The sequence below is a fragment of the Aythya marila genome, assembly GCF_965140915.1.
Source record: "Aythya marila genome assembly, chromosome: 15".
Lineage (NCBI taxonomy): Eukaryota > Metazoa > Chordata > Aves > Anseriformes > Anatidae > Aythya > Aythya marila.
Window position 1 is genome coordinate 16570641 of NC_139056.1, and position 21988 is coordinate 16592628.

Genomic DNA, 21988 nt, shown 5'->3' on the forward strand with positions numbered 1-21988 from the left:
GCCCCTCGCGTGACGACAGCGGGGCGGGAGAGGCGCGGGGTGCGTGCGCGGGAGGCGCGCGGCGCATGCGCAGAGCGGGGCAGCGTGCCGGTGACCGGGGGGTGGCGGCGGCGGGGCCATGAACGCGGCGCAGGGCACGGTGGGCAGCGACCCGGTCATCCTGGCCACCGCCGGGTACGACCACACCGTGCGCTTCTGGCAGGCGCACAGCGGCATCTGCACGCGCACCGTGCAGCACCAGGACTCCGTATCCTGCACCGGGAGGGGGGGGGGGGGGACCGGGGGTGGCACCGGGGGGAGCCGGTGGGTGAGTGGGGTGGGTGAGGGGGGTCCCGGTGCTGGGAACGGGGCAGGGATGGGGTGTGTGGGGGGGTCCCGGTGCCGTTAATCGGGGGTCGTGGTGTGTGGGGGGGTCCCGGTGCATGGGGGGGGTCCCGGTGCCGTTACCGGGTGGGCCGGTATGGGGGGGGCTCGGTGCTGTTACCGGGGGGAGCCGGTGGGTCCGGGGGAAAGCTCGGTGCTGGGAACAGAGGAGGGACGGGGTACGTGGTGGGGGTCCCGGTGCCGTTACCAATGGGTCCTGGTACATGGTGGGGTCCCGGTGCTGTTACCGGGGGGTCCCAGTGCATGGGGGGGGGGGTCCCGGTGCCGTTCCCGTCCTTACCGGCACCGCAGCAGGTGAACGCGCTGGAGATCACTCCTGACCGCAGCATGATCGCGGCCGCAGGTGAGCCCCGGGGTTTGGGTGGCGGTGGCGGGGCCCCGTCCCTGTCCCCCCCCCAGCCCCGCTGAGCGCCGCCCGGTGCCGCAGGCTACCAGCACATCCGCATGTACGACCTCAACTCCAACAACCCCAACCCCGTCATCAACTACGACGGCGTGAGCAAGAACATCACCTCGGTGGGCTTCCACGAGGACGGCCGCTGGATGTACACGGGCGGGGAGGACTGCATGGCGCGCATCTGGGACCTCAGGTGGGGCTGGGGAGGCCGTGCTCCCCCCCCGGTATGGGGCCACGCGGGTGCCCCGGGGAGCTCCGGCACATCCAGGCCGTTCCCTTGCAGGTCCCGCAACCTCCAGTGCCAGCGGATCTTCCAGGTGAATGCTCCCATTAACTGTGTCTGCCTGCACCCCAACCAGGTGAGCGTCATCTCCTCTGCGATTTCCCAGCTCGTGCTGCCAGCACTGCTCCTGGGGAAGCCGGGGGGCTGCAGTTTTGTGCTGGCAGCTGCAGCAAGGCGTGTTCTCGGGGTGAAAACACGCGTGACACTGGCTGCGTGGGGCAGGTCGGTGGGAGCAGGCTCTCAGCAAGGTGATGCAGAGAAGGTCGTTAGCTCACAGCCACACGCAGACAGGTTTGGAGCTGTACAGCTCTGTCTCTCCTAGCCCCTCACTGCCGTTGTGCCTGGAGGAGGTGGTGGGCACCCCAATGCTCGGCCCCCGGGGGCTGGGGGGTGCTGGTGGCACTGCGGGACCAGCAGTGACAGCTTCGTGCCCCAAGGGCTGGGGTCGGTGTGGGGACAGCCTCGTGGTGCAGGCAGAGTCCCTGCCACTGCCTTGCACAAGGAAGCAAACACTCCCCAAGAGGGGCTGTGGGTGAGTGGACATCCTGGGCTTGCACCCCTTTTGTTTGGCACCTGCTGCAGGCTGACGTGGGTTGTGTGTGGGTGCCTCTGCTGAGCTTTGTGCTAATTGCTGGCTGTTGAGGCAGCGCAGTGGCTGTCAGCCTCTCGTCCCACCCCTTGGGGACCACCCCATGAGTCAAACCAAGGGTGTTAGCGCTGCCAGCAAGAAAAAGCAGAGAGGCTCACAGCCCCAGTTCCCTTCGTGACTCCTGTTGGATTTGCTGGGGAGCCACCAGTTGGTTCAAAAGCTGCCACAGGGATTGCTTGGGCTGAGGAAACAAAGCTAACAAGGAGTGTGATGTGTTGGAGGAGATGGCAGTGAGAATCAGTGCATATCATTGCAGTGTTGACAGCATGTCTGGTCCATTTTGCATGCACAGGGCTGCAGGGTTGGAGTTGCAGACGTGGCAGTGCAAGGTTTGTGTGTCTCGAGAGCAGATCTTTTTAAAAAGACCAGTAACAGAAATGTTTCTTTGCTTTTGATTTTGCAAGGGTTCAGTTTTGCAAATGCTGAATTTGATGCTGGTTATTTGGACCAGACTTCACCCAAATGCTGCAGATGCTCCCATAGTGCTGTGAGAACGTATTGCAGCGAAACAAATGCTGTACGTGGATGATAAACGTGAACTAATCCCTGACCATGATGCTGCTGAGTTGCAGGAGAAGCGTTGGTTTGCGAGCAGGCCAGAGTTAATTAGCCCAGAGGTGGCGGTGTTTATTCAGGCAGCTTCACCACTCTGTGCCATTCCTCGCTGCAGCGCTGCTGGCTCAGTTCTCAGAGGGATTTCTCGCAGCCTGGGTAAAGCCGTGATGGCTTCAGCATAGCAGTTGTACTCGCACCTGCTAAGGGTGGGCTGAGGGCTGCGGCGTCCAGAAGACGCCTCTGCACTGCACAGTCAGCTAAATATATCGAGGGAGGATTGTCTTCACCAGAAACAGGCCGTTGCTCATGGGTACGGGATCATCTGTGCCTGATGACCTGATCTCCTCTAGGGATTCTGCTAAAATCATGGGCAGTGCGGGTCTGTCGATAAAAGCCCCGGTTTGAATGGAGAGCTGCCAGCATTGTCTGCTGGGCTGAGCAGGGATCGGAGCCAGAACTCCTGCCCTTCGGCTGGCTCCTGTCCTTACCCTCTCGGAGAAGGGGAAAGAGAGAAAAACCTATTTAGGCTCATGTTTTTCAGGTGTCTGCACGCTCTTGAGTGCTCCAGTTGTTCTCTGGCCAACCTGCATCCTCATGCCCGCTTCTCAGACGTGCTGAAAGTCACTTGGCCTCTGTGGATGTTGTTTGGAGCAGCGGCTGAACAACAGCGCTGCAAATTAGGCACCTGCTGCCTGTTCTGGGGTTTATAAAATTAGCAAACACTTCTGCGAAGGTAAACAGCCTTTTTGCAGAGCGTAGTGTGAGATTGATGCCTGGCCTGTTCTCGGTGCTCAGGGCGATCAGCAGGCTGCTGGCTGCCTGGGAGCTGGGGCTCCGAAACCATTCCCGGTGGTGAGCAGAGGCCCAGCTCTGTGCTGGGAATGGTCAGGCAGAGGAGGACCCCGATGCTTAACACCAGAGCAAGGCTCCGGCTGGTGCTGCAGGGACGTGCTCTGGGGCTGCTCTTTTGGGGGGATTTCCCAGAGGTTGCTGTTTCCTTGCAGGCCGAGCTGATTGTGGGCGATCAGAGCGGTGCCATTCACATCTGGGACCTGAAAACCGACCACAACGAGCAGCTGATTCCAGAGCCCGAAGTTTCGGTGAACTCGGTGCACATCGACCCCGACGCCAGCTACATGGCGGCCGTCAACAGCTCGGTGAGCTCCGACAGCCTCGGCCGTGGGGTGCGATGTACGGGTGGGCTGCTCCGCCTGGGACATCCTCGCGTGGGCAGAGCTCCCCGTTCCCACATCCCGTGGAGTTTTCCTGCGCTGTGGTGGGGCGCAGGGAGCCCAGGATGCTTTCGGGTGGGGGCCACCAGCCCGGCCACAGACCCCCCCTCTCCCCGCAGGGAAACTGCTACGTGTGGAACCTGACGGGTGGCATCGGGGAGGAGGTGACCCAGCTGATCCCTAAGACCAAGATCCCGGCGCACAACCGCTACGCCCTGCATTGCAAGTTCAGCCCCGACTCCACGTGAGTGGCTGCTGGCCCCGACGGGAGCAGCCGTGCCCCTGGCTCTGGGCTCCGTGCTGCAGGGCCCCGGGAGGAATGGGGCGGTGGTCCGGGTGTCCCAGGGGTGTCCCAGAGGTGTCCCAGGGGTGTCCCCGTGGTCCCTTGGTGTGCTCCTTCACCAGTTTGAACTCAGAAGGCAGAAAATACAAAGCCAAAAAAAATCTGATTACAAAGAGCGCAGCTCTCTGGTTTATTACTGTTCCAGACCCATACTAATGAGAGGCTTTAGGCACACGGTGACTAACTGGCTTACCCGTGCGTGTCTCGTTGCAGGCTCTTGGCTACGTGTTCTGCAGACCAGACGTGTAAGATCTGGAGGACTTCAAACTTCTCTCTGATGACAGAGCTGAGCATTAAGAGCAATAACCCAGGGGAAACCTCTCGTGGCTGGATGTGGGACTGTGCCTTCTCCGGGGACTCCCAGTACATTGTCACAGGTGGGACACCGACAGCTCGCTGCCCATGGGGCCAGGCACTGACACAGGACTGAGGTTCTCTAGGGGAGACACTGCCAAACCCCGATGTGTGTGTGAGGACAGAAAACTGTTCTGGTAGAGTCCTCAGCCTCCTGCCCACCGCACAGTGCACAAAATCCCTCCAGCTTTCAGCCTGTGCTGTACTAGGGCAGCTGTTGCCTCCTGTTTAAAATGGACAGGTGATCCTCATGCGTGCAGTTTATTTCGCCTGCTAGCAATGCTGCCTGCAGTACTTGCAGCATGATAGCCCATTCAAAACCTGTGTAATTTGCACAGTAACTTCTCTGTGATGAGCTGAATATCCCAACTAATACCAAAATGCCCTGAGTGTCTTGTTCTGCACAGCTCCCTTGCCTATCATCAACAGCACTCAGAACTGTTGAATGAAGCAAGAGGACAACCTTTCTTCTAATTAAAAAAAAAGTTTGAAGGGCAACACCATATCTCCTCCTTCTCTTTTTCCCTTCTGTTGCAGCCTCCTCTGATAACTTGGCCAGACTTTGGTGCGTGGAGACAGGAGAGATCAAGAGGGAATACAGCGGCCACCAGAAAGCAGTCGTCTGCCTCGCCTTCAACGACAGCGTGTTGGGATAACGGTGACGTGGGGGAAAGGAAGGACCTCTGCTTGTTTTCCCTTGTCTTAAAACAGCCAGCACCCTCCCTGGAGCATGAGACAGGCACTCAGTGCTGTCCCCTTGGAGGGAGAGGGCTTGCTCTGGGGCAGCATCTGCCTGGAGCGAGACCAGGCTTCAGCTTTGGCCTCACAGGGAGGCCACTTGGACAAAAGGGAAGGGGAGGCACGGGGCCACAGAGGGCAGCTGGGCGCAGAGCAGCTGGAGGCATCCCTGCGGAGGCTGCTGCCAACAGCCCCGTGATGGTTTTGTACCCCAAAGTGGAAAAAAAATCAGCCTAACGGGAGTCGGCTGCACAGAGGAAAAGTCGCCGTTTTCTTGTTTTGCAACCCCTTTATTCCAAGTGTATTTCACAGCCTGACTTGGAGCGCTGTGCTGTTATGAAACCAGCCACCCCCGACAAGTTTAATAACCTCGTGTCGAGCAGGGCGCGTGGCCAGCAAACACGAGCTACTCCCCGCGGTTCCTGTCTAGGTCTCCTAGTAGCTACGTACTCGATGCAGCCCTGAAGCAGAGCTGCAATAAAGCGTCTGTACCGCCGGTGCTGAGCAGAGTCCTGTTATTTTCCTAAACTCTCCTGAACTGCAGCGTGAGAGCAGCAGGCAGCCCTCGGGCGATGTGGATGTTACCTTGTTGAAAGCAGAGGCTTTTCAGTTCAAGTATGTAGAGCAGCGAGAGGGCAGCCGCGGCTGCGGGACTTACTCGGGGAGGTAATAGAAGCAGATAGACACGCAGATGTTGCTTGGAAAACAGATGTCAATGCACAGGTAGATCAGCCGCTGCTTCCCCGGACCTGCCAAATGAGGGAGGGCAGAAAGGAGGTGAGGGATGCTTCTGCAGACCTGCAGCTAAGTCCCCAGGGAGCCAGAGAAAGAGAACGCCTGAGGGAATGACCACTCATTAAAGCTGGGGTATGACCAGAAGGAGAGCTCCTCAGGCGCCAGCAGGGCAGCGATCCCTGAACAAGGGCCTGATTCTGAATGCAACTTACCCCCTGCTCTCCTCACCCAGAAGATGGGTGTCTGCTCACACAGGGCTTGGACGGCCTCCCCCAGGCCGCTGGGGTCCACTTGTTGCCCCGCCAGGATGCCCAGGAACTCGCGGTAGTACTTGGTCTGGTTATTCTGCTGCAGCAGCAGCTCGCCCTGGAGGAAAGAGTCCCATTAATTCCCCTGGGGCACCTTGTGCCTCCCTGCCCTGCCTTCAGCCCCAGCCCTGCTCGCACATCCAAGACACCCAAAAGAGCCCCCCTGGAGATGCTTGTGGTCAGTGGAAGCTGGGGAGCTTTCATGAAGGAGCCCCAGAGCCTGGCAGGAGCTTGCATCTCCTGGGGAGCCAGGGCTCCTCGCACCCCTGCTGGGTGGCATCCAGCAGGGACCAGGGGGACCCCGGCAGCCCCTAGGAAGGGGGGAGCAGCCGGCAGGGCACAACCAAGGCAGGCAGCTGGCTGCTGAAACAGAGCACCCCCTGTGCATCCGTTACTATTTTGTTCAGAGGGGCTGGGTACGTGACTCACCTCCTGTGAGCTGCTCACAGACCCCTCTTTGTTCTCTGTTCCCCAGAATTTTGAGCAGGTAACAGAATACAGCGGGACTGGGCTCTCTGAAAGCCCTGCTGTTCGCCTCTGTGGGACGGAGCCCCTTCCCGACCTGCAGCTCTGCTCTTTCTCACAGCAGGCAGGCTCTCAACAAAACCAGGAGCTGTCTGCGTGCTCCCAGACTCGCTCAGAGCCCGGCACCGAGCAGGAACCGAAGCAGCACTGCCTGGAGCAGCATTGCCCAGAAGGCAGCCCCTCTGCAGAGGGCGGTCAGCGCAGCCCCCCCTTCCCTCCAGGCACCCCCCGGCCGAGCCCATCGCTCACTCTCAGCTCAGCCGTGCTCAGAGTCCCCCTCGTGCTCTCACGGTCCCCGGGCTCCATCCTGCGCAGGTAGCAGGCGTGCTGCTCCGCGGGCCGGTAGCAGATGTAGCCCTGGGAGATAAAACGTGCCCTGTTAGAGCAGGCAGCACGCTCCCTCGAGAGCCCAGCCGTGGGCATCCCTCCCTGGCCCTGCCTCGTTTCTCCTCTGTGCAGCAACCACCGCGGCTGCGCCTCGCTTAGCACGGGGAGCATCCCAGGCAGGCTGTGGCTGCTGGTCCCTAGGGTGCCCCCAGGGGCTGTGTGGCACTGGGGGGCACAGGGGGACGGGGAGCAGGGGCAGGTTGCTTTTTTTTCCCTGCTCAGGCACACTCACGTTCTGGCTGTCGTACAGCACGACGGCGCTGCGGTTGCTGCGCGAGGTGATGTAGTAAGTCACGGTGCTCCTGGACGCGTCCACCAGGGCCGTCTGGTTCCTCGGCGGGTCCTGCTCCCCCTGCAGCATCACCCGCACCGCCTGCGAGCCGGCCTGGGCACACAGCGAGGGCAGCCCCGGCCAGCAGCCACCCACAGCACCTCCGTGTCCCCACCCGGACCCTGCTGACCCCGGGGGGGGGACAGGACGTCCTGCACCGTGGTGTCCCCGAGCCCCCCTGCCCGGTGCTGCACCAGGGAAGCTCTGCTGGGTCCCCCCGGCCACCACGGCCTCGCAGCCCGGGCTCGATGCCTGCCCAGCTGGCGCAGCGTGCTGTGAGAGCGTGGGGGCTCGCAGGGACGTGCCCGCGCAGCAAAATGCCAGCCTGGGTCTATATTTACAAACGATGCTCTCCAGCTCCTCTAATTTCAGGCAGGGCTGAGCGAGGCAGCAGCTGCTCAGCTCGGTGCCTGCAGCACAGCCTGGGCTGAACCCAGCCCCGCACCCCAGGCAGGACCCCCCCTGCACCAACCCGCACCCCTCACCTGGGCAGAGCTGGGGCCGAAGCCGAGGATCCCCCCAGTGCTGATGCCAACGACTGCAAGGAGCAAGGCAACGGCCAGGATGATCCAGAACGTCCTGGATGGACCCGGGAATGGTGCTGCCAGCCTCCTGTCCTGGGGGCCAAGGCAAAACGAGGGAAGAACAGGAGTTAAAATGAACACTTCTCTGCCATAAAAAAATAATGTTTCAGTTCTCCGAGGCACGAAGAAACTCAATAAATTCCTGCGGTTTGGCTCGCTGCAGGCAGACAGCGAGCAGGCTCCTCGAGCCCCCATCAGCCATCGACCTCAGTGCTCTGCAGCCTCCCCCTGATGCTGCGGGAACGATTCCATCAGTCCCGGTCAGATGTGACAGCCCCAACTGTGCCGGGAAGATCCCCGATAGCAAACAAAATCCCCCCGGTGGGAAAGGAGTGCACAGACACAGAAATGCAGCTCTGCTCCCCCGTTACCCCAGCATCCGACACCGTGTGAGCACAGCACCTGCAGGGAAACCCCGCTGGCAGACCCAGCTGCCTCACAGGGGGCTGAAGTCGGTGTTATGCCCCGGAGAGGTGAGGAACCAACCTCACCAGCACCACGGGAGCTGCAGGAGCTCAGCCCCGGGCAGGCACCGCGGGAGGGCTCTGCTGTGATCCCTGGGGCTCAGGGGAACTCACCGCAGGGCCCGCGCTGCTGGTGCTGCTCTCGCCCTCCATCCTCGCTTCAGATGAGGCCCTCGCTCCTGCAACTCTGCCTCCGGAGCACACGCAGGCTGTGCATGGTCCTGGGCTCCGAACGTGCCCGAGAAGCTTGGGCACGCAGCTGCAAAACGTGAACGTGGTCCCTGCGGCCAAAGCAGCGCCCAGCCAGGTGCTCCTGCCTCAGACCCGCGAGGAGGGCGAAACCTGAGAGCTGCAGGGGCAGGGGGAAGGAGGGGGGGACCCGATGCTGCAGAGGGATCCTGTCAGTGGTACAAAAACCGCTCTTCCTGCTTACCTGGCGAGCCACCGGAGGCACGCAGGTGGAGCATAACTGAGGGCTTTGTGCGGGGCCTCCCTGCTGGCAGTCCCCAGTAGCAGGACCGAGTAAGTCTCATTACGAGACGAAATGAATAGGGAACAGTGGCAGGCTGCCCTTGTCATCGGTTATTTCTACATTTCAGCACGAACTTTGTGCTGCCCGAGCTCCGTGGGCTGAAGCCAGCTGTTTATCCTGCGGGCTGGCGCACCGCAAGCCTTGGCTGCGGCCGTGCCCGTGTCCCACCTCCAGACCCTGCCTCATCCAGACCCAGGGGAAAGATCCGAGCTGCAAAGTCCCATCCCAGCTCCAGCTGCCCTCGTGCTAACACCCATTTCCTGCAAGGAGAAATACCCCACGGGGAACAGAGCTGGCCAGACTTACTTCTCCTGCCAGCCCAGGAGCCCCTGACACAACTTTTTATTTTTGAGACCTGCCAGCCAAACATAACCAACCCCACGGAGGCAAGGAAAACCCCAACAGAGTGCCTCCATGTGGCATCTATTAAGGGAAGATCTGACAAATGTAGCCCAGGGTTGGCTTTGTTTCTTTTGCTAATACTCTACATAAGGAGTACAGATGGCACGCACAAATGTGTCCTTAGCTCCCGGAATTTCCACAAAGCACAGCAGCACCAAAGCACGCACAGAGACCACAAAATGAGACAATGCAAGGGAAAAGCAGGTTTGCAAGTTTAATGTGAATTCAAGTAGTGGGTTCAGAACCGTTGGGAAGTTGACACGGTTGTGCAGCACGAGTGACACTCTCACCAACACATTTCAGCGCACGGGAATCGAGGTAACGGTTGCCTTGAACAGTGCACAGTCCTCAGCGGGGACAGCGTGCTGCTGCAGGAGGCTGAACGCCCCACTTGGCATGGACTGGTGTACCTGACAAATTGTGAAATGAAAAGCACCAGAGGCAGGAAGTGGATTAAAGAACACACCGTTGAGTCAGACCCTACCTGCAGTAAACCCTTAACGTCCATTTCCGTGTTACCCAGCTAAAGGGAGAGGTCTTTTGTGACTTCTGTAAGCCTTCTAGCTGGAGACAAGAACAGGGAAGAGATTATTCTTGCTTCCTTACACAACCCCGAGTTACGAAAGATCCAGCTAACACTGCGGTAACAGAGACAACGAGCCGTGGCTATCGCTCTACAAACACAGTGCTAAGTCCACGCGTCTCTGGTGTCCGAGGGGAAGGAAACGGCATCGCTAGGGCTAGAGCTACTCAACTGAACTTTGGCAGATGAGGGAAGGGCAGCACTTAAATGTAACTACCAATAGTTGAATCTATAGAAAAAAAAGTGTTATTTGCATATATAATTTTCTTAATTCTGTAATACAAAAGCTTTGAGCTGTGGCCTTTGATTCAGCCTGCATAAAAATCTATCCCATAGCCTGAGCTGCGCATCACCTAAAACGTACCTAGAGATCTAGCTAAAATCATCACCTGAGCAAGCAAGCACTCTTCTTCAGGCAAGCAACTGGTGCCTGGCCAGACACACAAGGAAGATCTTGAGATGAGATGTTTAAAGGAAGCCCGTGCTATTGTCGCACACAGCCAGCACTCCTTCAGGTTTATTTTGGTAGAGTTGTAACGCGGGTACCACATCCATCCTCTACAGACTGAGTCTGGACTCACACCCGACAGCTAAAGCCGAGGCAGGTGCTATTTTGATGCTGAGGCAGCAGGGAAATACAGGAACCAAGGTGGTGTCTAACCCATCCGGATACTTCTGGGGAGCAGCAGTAGTGAGGGACAGTCCTATGTGGTAAAAGCTTTCTGCGTCACCAAACACAAAAGCTCATGAGAATTCAAACTACCGGGATCGGTGACGTACATTCCTCTTACCTTCCCCTTCTGGGGAAGGAGATATATTACCATATACTATACTTAGATTTATACCTTAAATATATTCTGATCTATAGTTAGGATCGGGGGAGCTCTTGTACGTACACATACCTTACACACACACCCAACACTGGGACAAACACAGGATACAGAAGACATTTTTGTGTTTTGTGAGCCAATCGCCCCAACCTGCATCACAAGTGCAATTCGTAGCGGTCACACGAGGAGACTGCTTACAGCTCCTCCGACCCGACGTCACGCTTACAGTGAGCTGTGCTGCTGAACATGACCCCATCCCAAAAAGTCAATCAAAGGCCAAAGACTAATTCCGTCAGCCCCTGCAATCGCTTCTAAACACAGCTGCTAAGTTACTACACACTCCAAAAGTCATTTCCCTGAATAAACCAGACTGAGCCGCAGCCTGCCCAGGAGAGGACACACTGCAAATTGCTGGGTTCTCTTCCTCACATCAGTTGGCTCTACTTCCCTCAACTCAGCCTAGAGGACAACACAACATGGAGCATCACAAACGTCTGGATGCACGTGATACTTATCATTAAAAAAGCCCCAAACCCGCAAGACTCGTGTGACGCCATAATGCCCTCCTTGTTTCAAAGTGCATTTTAAAAGACCGAGATGTAAACAAAATCATATCGAGAGGACAGAAAGGTTAAAAGGCTAAGGATCGCTAGCTTCAGGTGGTATCAGAGTGAGTACATTACTGCCACAAGGTGACTGACTGGGGCCCCCCTCGGGGAGCCCGCTGCCAAAGCGGCGTTCTGCTCTATTAATCCTCCAGAGCGGGGAGAAGGTCGGCTATGCTATCGACATAGTAATCGGGGACCAGGCTCTGCCTGGCGGGGCAGTCGCTCTCCTCGTGGCCCTTCACCTCCTCCAGCGCGGTGACCCCGGTGAGGGTGAGCAGGGTGGTGAGGCCGCAGGTGTTGCCCATCAGGATGTCCGTGTCCAGCCGGTCTCCCACCATGATGGTGCGCGCGGGGTCGATGTCGAACTCGCTGGCCACGCAGTCGAACATGTAGCGGTTGGGCTTCCCCACGATGAACGCCTCGCGCTCCGCCGCCGTCTCCACCGCCTTCACCAGGCAGCCGGTCCCTGCGGGGAGAAGCCACAGCGCCCGTTAGAGGCTGCAGGGGAGCGGCGGCACCCAGACAAAACCCCGCAGTGCTTTGGGGACGGGACACCCCAAATAACCCGAGAGCCTCCTGCAGGAATGCAGTTTGACGTGAGATTAGAGGGGAGCAAAGTACAGCAAAGGGCGGTGAGGCAGGGGGCAAGGGGCGGCTCTGCTGCCTCTGGGAGGGCTGCGGGGGGGGGTCGGGAAACCAGAAACGGGACCACCGGGTGCTGGAGGGGCTGGGGCCACCCTAAACACCCCTCCCCCGGCCCGGACACCCCCCGTACTCCCGGTTACCCCCCACCCCCTGGCACCTCAACTCCCCCCCACCCCATCTCGCACCGGGGATGGCGGCGCCGCCCTCGAGCGGCAGGCGGTGGTCGCGGTTGGTGGCGACGAGCAGGCAGTCGGGGCCGCGCAGCAGGTAGCGCAGCGCCTGGCACAGCTTGGCGTAGCTGAAGTGCTCGTCGAAGCCCACCAGCACGGCGCCCACCGCCGGCTCCAGCGGCGCCCGGGCCCAGTCGGCGGGCGCGGGGCCGGGCAGGGCGGCGGGGCCGGGCGGCAGGTGGGGCACCCCGGCCTCCCGCAGCTCGGCGGCCAGCGCGGGGCCCCCCAGCACGTAGGCGGCGGCGCCGGGCGGCAGCGCCTGGCGGAGGAAGCGGGCGGCGCAGTGGGCCGAGCCGAAGACGTGCCGGGGCTCGGCGGGGGGGAAGCCGAGGCGCCGCAGCTTGTCGCAGTAGGCCTGCCGCGTGCGGCTGCTGTTGTTGGTCACGTAGCACAGCCGCTTGCCCGCCGCCGACAGCCGGCACAGCGCCGCCGCCGCGCCGCCCAGCGCCGCCTCGCCCCGCCACAGCACGCCGTCGCAGTCGAACAGCAGCGTGTCCGCCGCCCCCAGCACGGAGCGCGCCGCCTCGCCCTCCAGCCGCCGGCACCGCCGCCGCCCGCCCGGCTCCGGCTCCTGCCCTTGCTCCCGGTGCTCCGCCATGGCTTCACCGCTCGCAGCCGCCCGCCCCCATTGGGCCACGCCGCCGCCCCCGCGCGCTCATTGGCCCGCGCCGCCCCGCGCTCGGCTCCCCGTTGGGCGCCGCGCGATCCGCCGACGGATGGCGCTCGTGGGGGTCGCGCTGCTATTGGTCGCTCAGCCGAGCAGGGCGCGCTGCTATTGGCTGGGAGGCAGAGGGCTCCGCCGGCCATTGGGCGGCCCGCGCGCCGCATCCGGAGCCCGCTCGGGAGGGGGGAGCGGCGCTGAAACACGGGGGGGGGGGCGCAGCCCTCAGCCGCCAGCACCCCCCTGCCCCCCCCCTCCCCACCGGAACCTCCTCAGCGCGGAACCCCCGCGCCGGGCGCCGTTCCCCGCCGAGCCCCTGCGGGCGGCCGGCCCGCGGCCCGTTGTTATGACGACACGGCCGTAAAGCCGCCATCTTGGCCGTGCGGCGCGTTGCGACATGGAGGCCGCGACGGCGGCGGGCGCGGGGCCGGCGGCGCTTACGGCAGCCGCGGGCGGGGAGCGGCGGGGGGCGGCAGCGGCGGCACCGGCACCGGCACCGGGCTCCTGCCCCGCCGGGCCCGCCGCCTTCCTCGGCCTCCCCGCGCCCTTCGCCGAGGAAGGTACCGGAGCCGCGCCGGGGCCGGGGGGCGCCGGGAGGGCCCGGGGGGGGCGGAGGGGGGCGGCGGTGGGGCCGGTAGGGCTGGTAGCGGGCACCGGGAGGGGGCTGAGGGCTGGAGGCTTGGGGTGCTGGGGTCCCCTGGGCTTGTGCCAGCGTCCCGGTGCCGTGCTGGGTACCGGCCGTGCCCCCCGGGCAGCCCCCAGGACCCCCCCGCCCGGTGCCGGGCCCGTTTCCCCTTGCAGATGAGGCCGACGTGCACCGGTGCGGCCGCTGCCAGGCGGAGTTCACGTCCCTGGAGGAGTTCGTCCAGCACAAGCTGCAGAAGGGCTGCCAGAGAGCCCCCGAGCCCCCCGCGCCGCCGCTCCTCCCGCAGGAGGCACAGAAGGTGATGGGGGGGGGGGGGGGGGAAGGGTCTGAGGGGCTGGGGGGGGGTAGAACACAGTGCTACGCCTTCAAAAGCAATAAAACTAATAAAAATTTCCTGCTACAATGTTTTCTGTCACGGCAGGTTGTGCCCTCGGTCGAGGAGTCCATAACGGTTGCCCACGTTGTTGAGGCGTCTTCTATAGCAGATGAGATCGGGAATGCGTCAGCGATAGTAGGTGAGCTCCAGATAGGAGGTGAGCTTCATGGAGTGCTTGCCTTTACGTCCCTGCTGTCAGGAACCTGGTCACTTGTCCTGCATCCTCTGCTGTCTGATCTGTGTTGTGGCTGGGTGAATGACGTTTCTGTGCTGCATGCTTGGGACTGACCATTATCGTAACGAGGCAAGAGGCATCCCTAGGCCAGCTTTGTGGGGACACAAACTAGATTTAAACTTTCATTCAAGAAATACCCGTTGTATCATTAATGCTATAACAACAAGAGCTTTATAAGGATCAGCATTCCAGGGTTTCTCCTTCCATTTCTCCTTCCTACCACTTGAAATGCTGAAGGAGTAAGTTGATCTAGTCACATAAAGCCGTCTTTTGTAAAGAGCATAGCTGTCTTTGTGTCCTTTTCCCAGGTAGTGGGCACATAAAAGAAGTCATCGTTGCAGGAGACCACGTTTTTGAAAACCCAAATGGTGATGTTGATGGGGAAGTCGCTGAAGAGCAAAGCAACCCTGATGATCAGGAGCAGGATATTTCCACAGAACTGATAAAGGTTAAGCTTCTGGTTAACAAGGAAGGGCGATATGTGTGTGAAATGTGCCAGAAGACGTTTAAAACAGTAAGTATGACTTCCACTCTGTTAGATTAGAGCGATATTTAGGCTGGCTGTTGCACTAAGATGTCTCAAGATAACAATGCGCTTTTCTCCTGCACGCTATACTTTAAAATTAGAACTTTACTTTTGTAAAGGAACTTTTTTTCCTTGATAAAAAGCGCATAGTTGAAATGTAACATCCTTTATCATTTGAAACGTCTTTTAAAACACATTTCTTACCCTAGGCAAGCATCCTCAAAGCTCACATGATCACTCACAGCAGCAGGAAGGACTATGAATGTAAACTCTGTGGAACTTCCTTTAGGACAAAGGGGTCTCTGATTCGACACCATCGGCGCCACACTGGTAAGAGTATCCAAATTGTTCCTTACTGCTCCAGCTCGCTGTGTGTCATTATCCGGCATACTTTAGAGCAGAATTTTTTGCTACTTTCCATCATCTGCTGAGCTCTTGAGCTCCCTGATGTCTGGGGTGCTGTAAGGTGGTGCGGGGTTGTGGGATAAGCATAATTTCCCTGCTGTAAGGAGCTGAACGCATTCTTCTCTAAGGCTATTGCACAGAACTTTAATAACAGGCAGTGGATAGTTTAACACAGGTATTTTGATTCTTATTCCCAGATGAAAGACCTTACAAATGCAAGAAATGTGGAAAAAGCTTCCGGGAATCGGGAGCTTTGACTCGGCACCTGAAATCTCTGACGCCTTGCACGGAAAAAATCCGCTTCAACATGAACAAAGAAATAGTCGTCAATAAAGATGACTTGCCCGCAGGTCAGTGATGCTGTAAATGCCTGCCTTGTGTCTGATCAAACCAAGCGTGTTTCTGGTACTCAAACTATAAATTCTTTTTCATTTGAGGAAAAACATAATGCTGTGGCATTCAATTCATACATTTTGCATGGGGAAAAAGAAATTTTATATTGATCTAAACAATTAACCCAAAGTGCACATAGTCAGGCACCAACTGTAAGAACGCTTCAGGATCTGGTACAAAGGTGGTTTTAACAGGCACCTCGTGTTCTAAGACACGTGTTTAGAGGGATTGGCAGTGTACCAGATGATTAATTCTGCTGCTGTTCTTGAAGGTTCCTGCAGTTCAAACGCAGACACCGTTTCATCAATGGCGAGTGAATCCATTGAGACCTCGCCTGTGATTCATCTAGTGACAGATGCAAAAGGCAACGTGCTTCATGAAGTCCACGTCCAAATGCAGGAGCTTCCTGTCGTAGATGAAAAATCTCTGGACCAAGATGTGAGTGTTGCTTCTCTTGAAAACCCACCATGTATTTTATGCAAAGAAGAATTTGAAGTATTTTACTTTGTGAAAGTTTCTTAGGTGCCCGATATCATGGCATTAGTCACCTTGGTAATAGTTACTGTTCTACCAATATTGCTGTGGAAAAAAAAAAAAAGCCTGTGTATTTGCTGTAGCAGTTGTTGGGCTCTTTATTCCTTCAGCAGCCACATCCCGAGGAGCTGCCATGTGAGGGGGAACCAAACAGCGAGAATCTGCTGAGGCAGGCCATGAGGAATTCTGGCATTGTGATAGAGAGAGTTGCTGTGGAAGAAGTGCAGAAGCCAGACGAGCCTGCTGTACCGGCTGCAGAAGAACTAGAAAACGAAGTGGTGGAAGCAGAAGAGGAGCCCTGTGCGGAACAGTGTGTTGAAATAGAACAAGCAGAGTCTGTACGTTTGTACTTCCGAAATAGATTCTTAATCTTTGCCTACGCTTGGTTGTTTACGGTGGTGTTAGCCTGATCACCCTGCACATTGTGCTCCGTGCAGGTCTCCCTGTCCCTGTGTCTCTGTGCCAATTTTTATAGCGTGTCTTTGTGCTCGTTGCGAGGGTGTATGTTAGCGCACGCTCTTCTGTTAACATGTACATCTTCCTTGTCAAAGCTGGGGTATTTAATTGGGAATTTAGGTAGTAATACTTACTGTGTGTACCAGTACAAAAACCACATATGCTGTACTCTTTTCTTTTCAATAGACAGATGCAGAAAGAACAAATGGGTACAAGAATTACGTTTGCCCTCACTGTAATGAAGCCTTCAGTGAAGCTACTTCCCTCGAAACACACATCAAAGGCCATTTAGGTAAGGCTCTGCTGCATATGCCGTTGTCTAAATGCACCGTGTCTTACCATGATCTTGAACGTGGTGTACTTTTTGTTGTCTCACGTTCCTTGTCTTTACGTGGCCTGTTCCTTGTCTTTACGTGGCCTTCAGCCATGCAAATCCAGTCGATGCTTTTCACATTTGCATGCTAAGGTTGGAGCAGTTGACTTTTGTGAAGTTCCAGAATAGAGCGTAAAAGAGGTGCAAAACAGGCTCCATGTTTCAGGACCTGCATTGCATCCTCAGAAATAGAGTTTTGTGCAGGGGCCGATTTAAAAGAGCAGTGAGGTGATACGTGTTGAAAGGCTTCCTTGAAAGACACCAAAGGCCCCAAGATCAACATCTGGGTGGAATTCACTTATGAATGAGACAAAGCCCATGCTCTGCATTGAAAATATCACTTTGCTTCTTTTCTGGATTAAAATTTCTGTAAGAATTTTGTTATGGCAGTACTAGATACTTTTCTGGAAAGGGCTGAAGTGCAGAAGAGGGCAATGCAGTCAGCAGCATGATGTCTTTTTTTTCCTGCCTTTGGCTTGTGTTCAGAGAAGGGCCTCTGTGATCTGTTTTAGCCATCAGTTAGCCACGATCTGTACGCTACAAACTGTCCCAAGACAAGCCTTGCTTCCTGTAAGACACAAGCGAGTAACTGCACCATTTTCATTAGCCAGATAACGATAACCTGAGCTACTGCTGGTGGGTAAAATTGCCAGGTTTTCTTACTGTGTGGTGGCAGGGAATGCCAGTTCACAGCAATACATAATACATAATGCAGTAATACCCTTTGGGTTCGGTAATGACTGCAGGATTTTCCTGCTTTGCTGCTCCTGGTTGTCCTGTATCCGCCATGTGTTCTCTCTCTAGATTACAAGCCTTTTAAGTGTGAGGAGTGTGGCAAAGAGTTCACAAAGGGTTATCTGCTAAAAAAGCACCAAGAAGTGCACGTGAACGAACGGCGGTTCCGCTGTGGCGAGTGTGGCAAGCTCTACAAGACCATCGCACATGTGAAGGGGCATCGCAGGGTGCACTCTGACGAGAGGCCGTATTCCTGTCCAAAGTGTGGCAAGCGGTACAAGACAAAGGTGTGTCTCCCTTGCACAACAGGGTTGCCTTCAAAGTTCCCCTTCCAGAGCTAGGGTTTGGGAGAAGCTAGGAGGCTTCACTACTGAATGAACAAATGCCTGCTCACCTGCCTTTTACGAGAGCAGAAAATGCTTTTTTTATTAATGGGGAAAGGAGGGACAGTCTTAATAAAACCCTCACGTTTATGAGGAAACTGTTCCTTTGTGTATGGAAACTTTATGTAATAGGAATGCAAACGTCTTTGACGCATCTTTGATGAGAACAAGTCCTCAAAGATGCTGTCTCTTACATTGGAAGCTAATGTACTGCTTGCTTGAGTTTGTCACTGAGCTTCTGTTACTTCTCTCTCTGCACAGAACGCCCAGCAAGTCCACTTCCGTACGCATTTGGAGGATAAGCCTTACGTGTGTCAGTACTGCAGTCGGGGTTTTCGGGAAAAGGGCTCGCTGGTCCGCCACATCCGCCACCACACAGGGGAGAAGCCTTTCAAGTGCTACAAGTGCGGGCGAGGGTTTGCAGAGCACGGTACTCTCAACAGGCACTTAAAGACCAAAGGTGAGATGGCAAAGCTGCTCGGTGCTGCGGTGGGGGTGGATGTCAGTGTTCTGGGATCTGGTTTGGACAGGCTGCATTTTGGCTGAATGATGGTGAGTTTTCAGGGCGGCGTGAAATGTTTAGGGTGGTTCTGATGACCTTCATCCAAGGCCATTTGTTTATCTGCATCTCTGTCGCATCAAAAGAGGGGATGCGGGGATTTATTTATTTATATATTTCAATCTGTGTTGATCGGTACTTTGTTTAGGCCAAAAAATGACCACTGTTGCTCCTTTGCTTCTTAAATGTGGATTCTCAAACTTCTGTGGGTAGTGATGATGATACATTGAGATTGTCCCGTGAACCTGTGTTATCCTTACAATAAAGCTTCCTGAATAGATCCTGAAAGGCAGTGCACAAGCAGAAAAGATACACTGCTTAAACCATGCCAAACCAAAAGTTTTACATCTGTTGTATATTCTTCACATATGGCTTTTGAAATCCTGTATGATTTTACACATCTGAATTTAGTTGTGTATTTCTTCAGATTGCACTGGGCAGCTGCTCTGCTGAAGGCTCAGGTCTGTCTGATGTAGCAGAGGCCTCTTCTAGGTCCGTATCTGGCTTGGTAGGATTAGAGCATGCTGACTGCTGGCCGTTTGTCAGCGGTATCCTGTTAAAGGGGTCTCATTAGCGCTGCAGAGTACTTGTCAGGTACTCCAATATTTGAGTTGGTTCTGGAAAATAATGTGTGTTTTTTTCCCTTTTCCTTCACTTTTGGAATACCAATCAGGTGGCTGCCTTCTGGCTTTGAAAGAGGTGGAGGAAGTGATGGTGTCTGAGGAAAGTCAGTCGGCTGATAATTTAGCTGCAACAGTCATCTCTGAAGATCCTCATACTGTTTTGGTAGAGTTTTCTTCAGTGGTGGCAGACACTCAGGAATACATTATTGAGGTAAGAAATGGGGCAAAAAACCTTGTTGTCCTGCATGTAACAAAGGCACAAAAGTGAGCACGTGGGTAAGACTGTCCATAGTTAATCAGAAGGCTGAGACAGAGAACTTCTGACTGTTCAGGATTATTGTCCTTGCTTCAGCTTACTTTCAACATTTAATTATTCTTTTCTCCCATTTTTAGATAGCTTTTTTTTTTTTTTTTTTGTCCGAAATAAACATTTTTTAACCGTCTCTGGCTGCCAAAAGCAATGAATGATGCATTTCATTTTCTTCCTCTTTGTGACAAGGAGCTAGCCCTCATCTGTGCTGAATAACAGCCCATTATTGAGTGCCTGTAGTGCTGCCATAGTAAACATTGCGGCTGCTACTAACAGGAGAAAAAATCTGCCCGTTGGCAGAGTCCTGCTGAGAGAGGATGTTCTCTTTTGGTTGTTTGTGAGCACTTTGCATTACTCTGAAGTAGCTCTTCATAGTGGGGTTTAGAGGAAACTTTAAGTTTTTGTCTTTAGAGTAGTTACTGCATCATGGAGGAGAAACAGGAAGACTTTTATAAAAGATCTTAGTGTCTCGGAAATAGAAGATTTTTCATAATAATCTAAAAAGGGAATCATTGTATTTTGTCTTTCAAGACTGCTACCGAAGACATGGAGACCAGTGAAGCTACTGAAATAATAGAGGGAACAAGACATGAGGTAAAGCAGCCATTGAAACTGTTCTTTCTGGGTCCTTTCTGTAGGTGAAATTAATTACTTTTAGAGTCTGAAAGCCATGCTAAATAAACCCAACTTCAAGTAATTTATTTACCAACTGATGCAGTTTTGTAGACCTGTCTGTATAAAACGCAACAGTGGTCGTACTGGGTTTGACCAAAGCTCTGTCTAACTCTATGTCCTGTGAGTGATGGTGGCTAGGAACTTGGAGGGCTTAATACGTGAGAATGGAGCTGCTGGCTACATAGAATTGTACAACGCTTTGGCTTTTGGAAAGTCATCCTCCTAAGGAATTTGTGAATGCTGGAAACAACGGTGGTTGCAGTCAGAGGCTCTTCGGTTGTAGTCAGCCAGTCTGAATGACTGGGCGTGCGTTGTTACGGTTTTGCTGTGATCTGACTTGCTGTACAAAGTACCCTGCTGGAGAAATGTCTTCAGTGACATGAGATGCAACTTGTTCTAAGAGTCTGCTCTTCTTGGGTTGATGAGAACTTCAGTGAACAGCTGGAGGAAACTGGAATTAAATGCTGCTTGTAGTACTGTGCTGTTAGTAATCCCGCAGTGATTAGGGTTATAATTGTATGTACTTCTAACAGAGTGCAACACATCGAGAAATAACTTGGCCTCTTTTCTCATCATGTAGGTCGACAGCCACATTATGAAAGTTGTACAACAAATAGTAAATCAAGCAAACTCTGGTCACCAGATCATTGTGCAGAACGTCACCGTGGCAGAGAACTCCGAAGTAACCACGGATGCTGCAGACACCATCACCATTGCGACCCCTGAAAGCCTGACGGAGCAGGTGGCCATGACGCTGGCTTCTGCCATCGGAGAAGGAGCAGTGCTGACTACAGAGGGTAGCATCGAGACAGAAGAAGCGACAGTGACCATGGTGGCATCAGAGGACATTGAAATAATGGAACACGCGGGAGAGTTTGTGATTGCCTCCCAGGAGGGGGAGGTGGAAGTCCAGACTGTGATTGTGTAACCATCAACGTGCAGCTACTGACAGATGTTAATGTAAAACTAATTATTTTTCTCCAGGTTGGGGAATTTGATCAATTCTAAGTTTGCCATTACAGTTGTTCAGAGAGCAAGGGAGGGAAGGCCTCTATAGGTAAGTGTCTTAACAGGATGATACGGGCCTGAGCTATTTTCTGTTTAAAACGGCAATTAGTAGTTAAAAACCTCTGCGTGGGTATACTGTGGAGGTGACCAATATGCCACGTTTGATGGTCTCAGTGTTTTGTACAGCTGCCTCAAATAAAGGAAGAGCCTTTGCAAAGCATTTACCTCTGACCACAGGACAGTAGCGTTCTGGTGTTTAAATTTAAAAAGATTCAGAAAGTGAAACAAGTAAATAGGGTCTCGTAAGAGACTACTTAAATTAATCATATGCATTTAAAACAAAATAAGAATACCAAACCTAAGGCATTCTGGCGTGCATTTACTACCAGTCAAACACTTTCATGCCTTTAACCTCACTACTTTACTTCTCCTAAGGCATGGTACTGCAGTATTTTCTTTTTTTTTTTTTTTTTTATATTATTATTTTGTATTCTGGACGAGTAGCCTTATGTACTGGTCTATGAAAGAATGCATCATTGTACCCTTGCAAAGCCAGACAGGCTACTCTGAGAGCTAGTCTGTTGGTGTGTAAAGCCATAGTGTACATGATTTTTTTAAAATCGTATATGGATTTTTAATTGCATATTGTACAGATTTGGCATGTAAATACATTTTTAAAAATAAAATTATTTAAAGTTCTTACTCTATTTTTCCAATTTCTGCTATATTATCACTCAAACAGAAGAATTTCTGGAAGGAGAAAAGAAAGGGCTACTTACTATTGCGAGTAAGAAACCCTCATCACTGGGGGAGTCAAAAACGGTCTTCCCCTGAGAGAAATGCAGATCTCTTAAAGCAGCCAGTACCTCCCTGCTGGTGGAGGTCTTTCAAGTGATCTATAGTTAACCTTCCAGTTAGAGGGATTTCAGAAGGTCACTTGCATAGCCATAAATACACTTCTCTCTGGAAGGACACTGCCCAAATGCCTTTC

General features: G+C 54.6%; 4 protein-coding genes across 6 annotated transcripts; 2 read left to right on the top strand and 2 right to left on the bottom strand.

The window, feature by feature from the left end:
* The first annotated feature begins 112 nt into the window (after positions 1-112).
* Positions 113-5414, top strand: MLST8 (MTOR associated protein, LST8 homolog). The gene is made up of 8 exons (XM_082772195.1): positions 113-247; positions 676-727; positions 812-974; positions 1065-1140; positions 3273-3425; positions 3620-3744; positions 4057-4220; positions 4735-5414. Exons 1-8 carry the CDS (start codon positions 119-121, stop codon positions 4851-4853), a joined length of 981 nt encoding a protein of 326 aa, XP_082628321.1. The 5' UTR covers positions 113-118; the 3' UTR covers positions 4854-5414.
* A 169-nt stretch (positions 5415-5583) lies between these two features.
* BRICD5 (BRICHOS domain containing 5) lies at positions 5584-8422 on the bottom strand (the record flags this gene model as incomplete). Its single annotated transcript, XM_082772635.1, has 6 exons — positions 5584-5684; positions 5883-6036; positions 6753-6860; positions 7123-7275; positions 7707-7838; positions 8384-8422. 6 exons carry the CDS (start codon positions 8420-8422, stop codon positions 5590-5592), a joined length of 681 nt encoding a protein of 226 aa, XP_082628761.1. The 3' UTR covers positions 5584-5589.
* A 981-nt stretch (positions 8423-9403) lies between these two features.
* PGP (phosphoglycolate phosphatase) lies at positions 9404-12724 on the bottom strand. The gene is made up of 2 exons (XM_082772212.1): positions 12055-12724; positions 9404-11690 (listed from the first exon to the last, which is right to left on the bottom strand). Exons 1-2 carry the CDS (start codon positions 12695-12697, stop codon positions 11365-11367), a joined length of 969 nt encoding a protein of 322 aa, XP_082628338.1. The 5' UTR covers positions 12698-12724; the 3' UTR covers positions 9404-11364.
* Positions 12725-13018: 294 nt separating this feature from the next.
* On the top strand, positions 13019-21585 carry E4F1 (E4F transcription factor 1). Of its 3 annotated transcripts, none has more exons than XM_082772060.1 (14): positions 13019-13320; positions 13562-13704; positions 13828-13939; positions 14326-14531; positions 14753-14873; positions 15146-15298; positions 15613-15779; positions 15989-16213; positions 16518-16623; positions 17509-17726; positions 18084-18282; positions 19055-19215; positions 19846-19908; positions 20570-21585. In XM_082772060.1, the coding sequence occupies exons 1-14, from the start codon at positions 13158-13160 to the stop codon at positions 20915-20917; spliced, it is 2385 nt and encodes a 794-aa protein (XP_082628186.1). In that variant the 5' UTR covers positions 13019-13157; the 3' UTR covers positions 20918-21585. The 3 variants fall into 3 exon arrangements, with proteins under 3 accessions (XP_082628186.1, XP_082628185.1, XP_082628187.1); XM_082772059.1 differs by having other exon boundaries at positions 15986-16213; positions 20570-21582; XM_082772061.1 differs by having other exon boundaries at positions 13828-13921; positions 15986-16213; positions 20570-21580.
* Positions 21586-21988: the final 403 nt, after the last annotated feature.

Excerpts from the sequence above, each read along its gene's own strand:
- PGP (XM_082772212.1), bottom strand. The coding sequence starts at position 12,697 with ATGGCGGAGCACCGGGAGCAAGGGCAGGAGCCGGAGCCGGGCGGGCGG. Across the intron at positions 11,691-12,054 it reads GGGCGGCGCCGCCATCCCCG|GGACCGGCTGCCTGGTGAAG; the intron begins GTGCGAGATGGG and ends TTCTCCCCGCAG.
- E4F1 (XM_082772059.1), top strand. The coding sequence starts at position 13,158 with ATGGAGGCCGCGACGGCGGCGGGCGCGGGGCCGGCGGCGCTTACGGCA. Across the intron at positions 13,705-13,827 it reads TCCCGCAGGAGGCACAGAAG|GTTGTGCCCTCGGTCGAGGA; the intron begins GTGATGGGGGGG and ends CTGTCACGGCAG. Across the intron at positions 19,909-20,569 it reads TAGAGGGAACAAGACATGAG|GTCGACAGCCACATTATGAA; the intron begins GTAAAGCAGCCA and ends CTCATCATGTAG.
- MLST8 (XM_082772195.1), top strand. The coding sequence starts at position 119 with ATGAACGCGGCGCAGGGCACGGTGGGCAGCGACCCGGTCATCCTGGCC. Across the intron at positions 728-811 it reads CAGCATGATCGCGGCCGCAG|GCTACCAGCACATCCGCATG; the intron begins GTGAGCCCCGGG and ends CCGGTGCCGCAG. Across the intron at positions 1,141-3,272 it reads TCTGCCTGCACCCCAACCAG|GCCGAGCTGATTGTGGGCGA; the intron begins GTGAGCGTCATC and ends GTTTCCTTGCAG.